The sequence below is a fragment of the Ammodytes marinus genome, assembly GCF_949987685.1.
Source record: "Ammodytes marinus genome assembly, chromosome: 21".
Taxonomy (NCBI): Eukaryota; Metazoa; Chordata; class Actinopteri; order Uranoscopiformes; family Ammodytidae; genus Ammodytes; species Ammodytes marinus.
In genome coordinates, this window is record NC_137225.1 from 24,958,986 (window position 1) to 24,966,210 (window position 7,225).

Consider the following 7,225-nt stretch of genomic DNA (forward strand, 5'->3'; position numbering starts at 1 on the left):
GAGGCCGCGTCGCTAATATATATGACATTATTGTTACATACACAAAACGATATCTCACAAATACCTCAGTTAACTCACCAATTATTCCCTTTGGCTAATGGCAGCATACTTGTGACCACCACGGGTCTTCAGTGTGAGATGGATTGGTTGGTCAAGCGGTCTTTAGCATATAGCTGCTGCTTTTACTGACCAGACACACAACCTTCTCTATAGCTGCCAGTAAAGAACGAGACCTCTCGCTTAAACAGCCCTTACCAACCAAGCTGGGGGAGTTCAAGTGCTTGAAAAAAGTGGGAAATCGTAATGTCGATACAGTTAGAGATGAAATATGTTTCCTAAATAAAGTCTCTCCAAACATATTTTCACCTTCCCAAAGTTTAAAATACACATTAATAGATCAATATATATTTTTTTCATATAATTTCTGCTCACAATATTATCAATAATGTCCTACAGGTTATAGTTGTTATTTATCAGTAACCACTATACGTTCTCATTGTATTGCACACCACTCTATGTAGGCCTATTTAGGTCCTCTAATCTTGAGAGGTTTATACAGCCATTACTGATATTAACAATTATATAAAAAAAACTATCTAGCTATAAATATGTATTTAAACTTTGGGAAGGTGATAATATGTTTGGAGTCTGGATTTTCGAATATTATCGACATTACGATTACCCACCTTTTTCAAGCACTTGAACTGCCCCAGCGTGGTTAGGGCTTTTTCGAGACAGAGAGGGCTCGTTTTACTGACCTGGGCAGCTAAAAAATGGATGTGTGCCTGGACAGTAAAGCTATGTGCTAAAAGCCAGCTTGACCAACCAATCCATCTCACACTGAAGACCCGTGGTGGTCACAAGTATGCTGCCATTAGCCAAAGGGAATAATTGGTGAGTTAACTGAGGTATTTGTGAGATATCGTTTTGTGTATGTAACAATAATGTCATATATATTAGCGACGCGGCCTCCCGCTAGCATAGCCACGTTAGCATTAGCGCCGCGCCTAGCGCGCTAGCTATATTAGCAACGTTAGCATGAGCCTAGCGCTGCCTAGCTTCACAAGTATCTGTCTAAATAAAGTGTGTTTGTAGACACTAAACTGTATTTGAATAGATGTTTGCATGTTACACATTCAAAGTGCACATTGCTATTTCAGTCTAAAGTGAGCAAAAACTGAGTCTATGCATGTGGTGTTGTGTAGAATGGTCATAGAGATTACATGTTTCTTTAATTAAAAAATAATTTCAATCTGTACAAGGTTCAGTGAGAATTTTATTTGATTAGGGTACCAAATATATTTTATTAAAGCAATATAAAGCATTATGTGTGTTAATGTGGAACCACAATGCTATAATGATTTAGATAAAGGAAATCAAAATGCATTTGAACTATTTTGTGGTAATTCTCAGATCATTTCTTTCTATGTTCATCAACTGGGTGATAGGACAAGATTCCTGGATTCTTCAGCCCGACTGCTTAAATTGAAGAGGAGTACAGCAGGCCTGGAGTGGCTAGTAACCCAACAACTGGATCTAAAGAGAGCGAAAAATTATTAAAATGTGCTCAGTCAAATAACAGTGGCAGGACCAGGTTAAACTAGTGGTTGGTCACAGGAGAGTGATAATTAAGTTGTTTTTATCTTGAGTCCATAATGAAAAAAATGGCACTGTTGTGTTTTTTTTATGTTTTACTGAGAATCAACAATGACATACACTTCAAGGAAGAGAGAGTAGAAAATAAGTATTTTACATTTACTTGTCAAACCTAACTGCTGAATCAGTGTGTCTTGTTTCACCATTGCTGTTAATCCATTTTGTCCCGAGCTACTAGGAGCTTCAGATATTCTGGTCCATAACAAAATTATATATCTTTTTCTTACCATAACAAAGCGTTTCATGAGAACTGATGTTATATATTACATATGTTTGCTCAGTATCATAACTAGTGGTACTGGGTGTTATGGTACACTTTACTGAGCTTTTTGAATGTCAATTTTTGGACGATCTGTCGTTAAACAATTGCCTAAGTGACACCTAAATAAATACATGCATTAGTTTTATTGTCTTTTTTAGAGGTATTGATGGTACTTGCTGTGTACCTACATGTTGTGTAACTACTGAAAAAAGTAAAATTTACTTCAAATAAATGTTCTTTCCTGTTCAGATATGCTGCCTATATATTTTTTAACTTTACTTTGGGGTCATCCAGTGTTACTCATCAGTTGAGCAAAACTTGTCTCTATTTTCTACTGTTACTAGTTTGTAGAGTGTCTACAGACACTAAACTGTTTTCACTTTAATTTGACAGTCCTAAGACCTCTACTAATGCTTAGTTGAACGTCGACTGATAGTTTGTTGAGAATCAACTATTTTCTCTGTTTTGCTCTGTTAATAGTGTGTAGACACTAAACTGTTTTCACTTTAATTTGACAGTCCCAAGACCTGTCTACTTATGCTAAGTTGAATATTGACTGATAGTTTGTCGACAGTCATATGACAATCAACAGGTAGTCACCTACAGGTAGTGCCTATTGATTGATAAAACATTCTCATCTTTATTTTACAATGAACATATATGATCAACAGAGGGTTGAATGTTCATTCATTAGATGTGTTCCTTGTGAGTGGGGGAAAGTTGATCCATATGAAACGTAAGTTGAGAATTGGTTGATAACAGCAGTTGATAGTCAACTTACTAGAAGTTGACACTCAACTGATAGTTGAATATTTGTAAAGAACATGTAATAAAAAGTACAATGTCTGTTGCAGACTGTATTTGTAAAAATAAATTAACAAAATAAAATGATCGTATAGTTAACTAACACTTAGTTGAATGCATGTTACATATTTGATGACAAGCTTTGTTAAGTATCAACTAACTCACTGTTTAATATCAACTAACCATCTACTAATAATGCAACTAATAGTTAACTGACAGTTAGTTGAATGCATGCTACGTGTACAAAACAACATCTACTAAACATGCAACTTATAGTTAACTGACAGTTGAATGCATTCTAAATATGTATCAACTTACTCACTGTTGAATATCAACTAAACATCTACTAATAGTGCAACCTATAGTTAACAGACAGTTAGTTGAATCCTTGTTTTTTTATCTGTTGAACAAGCTCTGTTGAATATCAACTAATCATCTACTAATAGTGCAACTTATAGTTAACTTACAGTTAGTTGAATTCATGTTACTTATCTGTTGAGATATGTAAACTCATTCACTGTTGACATGCAACTGCGTATCAACTGATGGCTTGTTGAGTGTCAACTGTGGACTATCGAACTAAAGTGTTACCCAGCAGATTCATAGCTGCACTATCACCATACACCAACCCTCCATGAAGACTTTGAAAGCCATTTTTGTTTAAGGGCATTTTCTTCCTCGTTCGAAAAACACCCAAATACACCGAAGTAGCAAATTTAAAAACACTATAATTTATTTATTAGAATAGAAAAAAAAAGCTCTGGAAGACACATTCTGTTGCTAAGAAGCTGTTAGTTCCTCTTCAGTGTGTAGCTGTGCGCATGTTTGTGAGTATTCTGTTTGTTTTTTCAGGTTGTCTGAAGGCTGGTCTGAGGGTTGGATTGTCCGTTGTTGCCACCAGCTGAGGTTAAAGGGCTGCTCTCGCTCTGGTGACTGTCCACTGTCGAGTCTGTGAGGAAGACAGAGAAAAATCACTCAGTACTGTGTTCTGTGTCCTACTAACGTCCCTCCTACATACTCAACATGTATATACTACATACTGTCTACTTAACCATCCATTGTGTATGCGAGGATCGTCTGATTGTTTACACTGAAGTATACAGAAGCAATAAAGAATAAAAATAAAAAAATCCATGCCGTTTGAAAGGACTCAATGCATTGTGGGGCTGTTGAGTAGGAAAAGTAACCTATCGATCCATACACAAAATTTTCTCGGAAGCTAGTACTCATCCGGGCATTTCTCGCCTACACAAACTCGCATACACAACCGTCACATACTCAAATTGAGGTCAAAATGAGTACGAGTAGGACGTTAATAGGGCTTTTAGTATGAGTAGGACGTTAGTTGGACTTTTAGTATGAGTAGGACTTTCCTAACACAGCCTCAGTTCTGTGAGCTATTTCAATTAAAGGTGTAGTCAGCGATTCTGGAAAATGCTTGTTGTCATAATCACTTGCTGAAAAAATTAGCACCGCATGGCTAATTCTGGCACATTTACATGTTGAACTTTGGCGCTCATGTTTATTAATGTGCGCTGTCCCTTTTAAATAAAGAAATCTAAAAAAAATTATAATAATAATCCAGTGTTAAACCTGCAGTGTGTAGAATTTTGGGTTTTATTTCCTAGCAGATTTTGTAGAAAGTAATTATAATATCCATAAGTACATTTAATTTAGTGCATAATAGCTGAAAAAAATGTTTTGAATTATAATTTTTTCCCTTAGAAAGGGTCTCATATATGTCCATATTTCTGCATATTTTGGACCAAGGCCTAGTGCCGCCATCTTGAAAGTGTCATAGTTGGAATGTCATCAGGTGCATTGTTTAAAATTTAGATTTGTCCTTGTCCTTGAAGGCCACTGTAGCTTCTGTTATTATTCTAAAGGGTTGGGGTTACCCAGGGAGCGTTGCATTCTAGAACTTTGTAGAACTTTCTTGATGATGTCATATTACACACTGCACCTTTAATACACAACCTAGATTTTGTAAACAGGCATTTTGCTATCTACTGTGGGGACCTTTTTTTTTACTTAACCTTTGTTATAACCCTTATCTGTGTACAACTAAAGTATAGTGCAATATTTTAAATGTTTTTAAATATTAAAGTCTGCACAAAATCTCCTGAGAGTCTATTGCTCCATCTAGTGTCTGTTTCTGGTGTTTGCAGGTGATCTTTTTAAACATTTCTGACGTCCCACCTTTGACTAAATGCAGCTCCGTCACCTCCTCTGGGTCCGTTCTTTGCTTCGTTGTGGTGCTTCCTGTGAAAACGAGACAAAATGTCAATAAGCAAATCAGTTATGAATCCCAATTATGAGCTACTGAGCACACAAAAAAAACACCATGACTTGAAATGTGATTTGTATCTCGTAAACTAACCGAAATTCTTATAAAACTCTTCCTTTACGTCTTCTGTCTTGATTAACTTTCTTTTATTTTATATAATTTCAGCTTTTATTTAAACAACTTTGCCAGTTTTTTCCCACAGCCTATGTTACCCAAAATGCACTTGGCTTTGCCCCGGATGCATTTAGTTGTGGGAAAACTGGTGTGACTGGTTTGTCGTCACAGATGCAACACTAATCTATTATGAATGTGTGTGATTTATGGGGTTTATTTCATCCATACGTACACACACACACACACACACACGCACACACACACACACACACACACACACACACACAGGTGCAGTAGGCAAGACTTATTTTTTTTCTGAATGCATTTTTTAAAACCTGTACGAAGCATTTTATGATTTATTAAATGAGAAAAAGGCTCGATGCAAAATCTGTTCTATACAAACTTTGGACCCATCAACTTACAGATGTAGCAAAGTATTATGTTTAATACTTTGTACTTCACTCAAGTTTTCCCATATGAGATAAAATGATGTGACATGTGCATTCAAAAATGTCATAGTATATTAAGTAGTATGTATGTATGTATAGTTCGTAAATGGCAAATATAATATAGTATCGCCAATTGTACAGAGAATATATGGATTAAGAGAAGCGAATATAATAAATATTTGAATTTTTTTAATTTAATAAATATTTTTATTTTTTATTTTTTTTACTATGGAAAAGGGGTAGGATTAAATAAGTGTATACTTCTTCCTGCTCCTTTTCAGGCGTATCTCAGAAATACAGATCATTTTTTTTTTTTGTTGTGAAAACATAATTTGTTTATTGTATTTCCATGCTTTTCATTTTGTTTTGTATGTTTGATATGTCTGAAATAAATTGAATCAAATCAAATTCATCTTGTCAGTCCAGTCAAGCGTTCTTCTTCTTTTTATCAGTGAATGTCCAAAACTGCCAGAGTTCATTGTTACCTTTTAATTTCAGGTATGCGAACATTCCCACCAACACAAGAACCAGCAGCGCAATCACCAGACCCACAATCCACCAGTAAGACGGGCTTCCTGAAGAACTGCGCTCACCTGCACACAGGTAAGAAACACACACAGATTAGTACAAAAACAAACACTTTAACACAGGATAAAACACAATTCAGAAGCTGTTTTATGTGTTTTTATAAAATGGAGACTTTGTCATTGCATTTGTTATATAATACCTAGTTTAAACCTGCAGTGTGTATAATTTTGAGTTTTATTTCCTAGCAGATTTTGTAGAAAGTAATTACAATATCCATAAGTACGTTTAATTTTGTGCATAATAGCTGAAAAAAATGTTTTGAATTATTATTTTTTCCCTTAGAAAGGGTCTCATATATGTCCATATTTCTGCATATTTTGGACCAAGGCCTAGTGCCGCCATCTTGAAAGTGTCATAGTTGGAATGTCATCAGGTGCATTGTTTAAAATTTAGAATTGTTCTTGTCCTTGATGGCCACTGTAGCTTCTGTTATTATTCTAAAGGGGTGGGGTTACCCAGGGAGTGTTGCATTCTAGGGGGAGGGGAGAGGGTGTTGGGTGTTGTGTATGTATTGTATGTGTTTACTTATTGTGTTTTTTTTTGTCCATATGTAAAAAAAAAAAACATAAAACCACAAAAAAAAAGTTAAAAAAAAGAAGAGAATAAACTTGACATTCCCATACTGCAGTAAAGTATGTTTGTTAAAGTTTGTTGTGTCCAGGGGTGGACTGGCCATCTGGCATACCGGGCATCGTCCCGGTGGGCCGGCAGGCATTTTGGGCCGGGCCGGGTCCATTTATTAAAAAAAAAATAAAAAATAAATAAAAAATTAAAAATCCTTTTTTTTTTTTTTTTTTTTTTTTTTTTTTTTTTTATGGACCCTCGGCTGTGTGACTTGGCCGGGCCGAGGGCCCTTCCCTCTCGGGAGTGCCATGGACATATAATTGTGCGTGCAGGCTGTCAACTTCACCTGAAAGTTAAATAAAACTTTGTCCCAGGCCATTACTCATTATGATTGGTTCTAGGCTGGGCCTGGCCCAATCACACACACAGCAGAGGGCCGCCCATTCAGAGGCTGCATTAAATTGTATTATCATGCATTCAACTTCTACTCCGTAATTATGA

At 35.9% G+C, this 7,225-nt stretch overlaps 1 protein-coding gene across 1 annotated transcript in view; it reads right to left on the reverse strand.

Annotated features, from left to right (window-relative positions):
- Nucleotides 1–3,430: 3,430 nt before the first annotated feature.
- Nucleotides 3,431–7,225, reverse strand: part of LOC307267946 (uncharacterized protein) — a 21,355-nt gene continuing 17,560 nt past the window's right edge. Inside the window, exons 6-8 of the mRNA XM_080050433.1 lie at nucleotides 6,058–6,160; nucleotides 4,922–4,984; nucleotides 3,431–3,671 (exon numbers count right to left, since the gene is read on the reverse strand). Of these exons, the coding sequence (XP_079906559.1) occupies nucleotides 3,571–3,671; nucleotides 4,922–4,984; nucleotides 6,058–6,160 (267 nt within the window). The 3' untranslated portion in view covers nucleotides 3,431–3,570. The remainder of the gene's footprint in view (nucleotides 3,672–4,921; nucleotides 4,985–6,057; nucleotides 6,161–7,225) is intronic.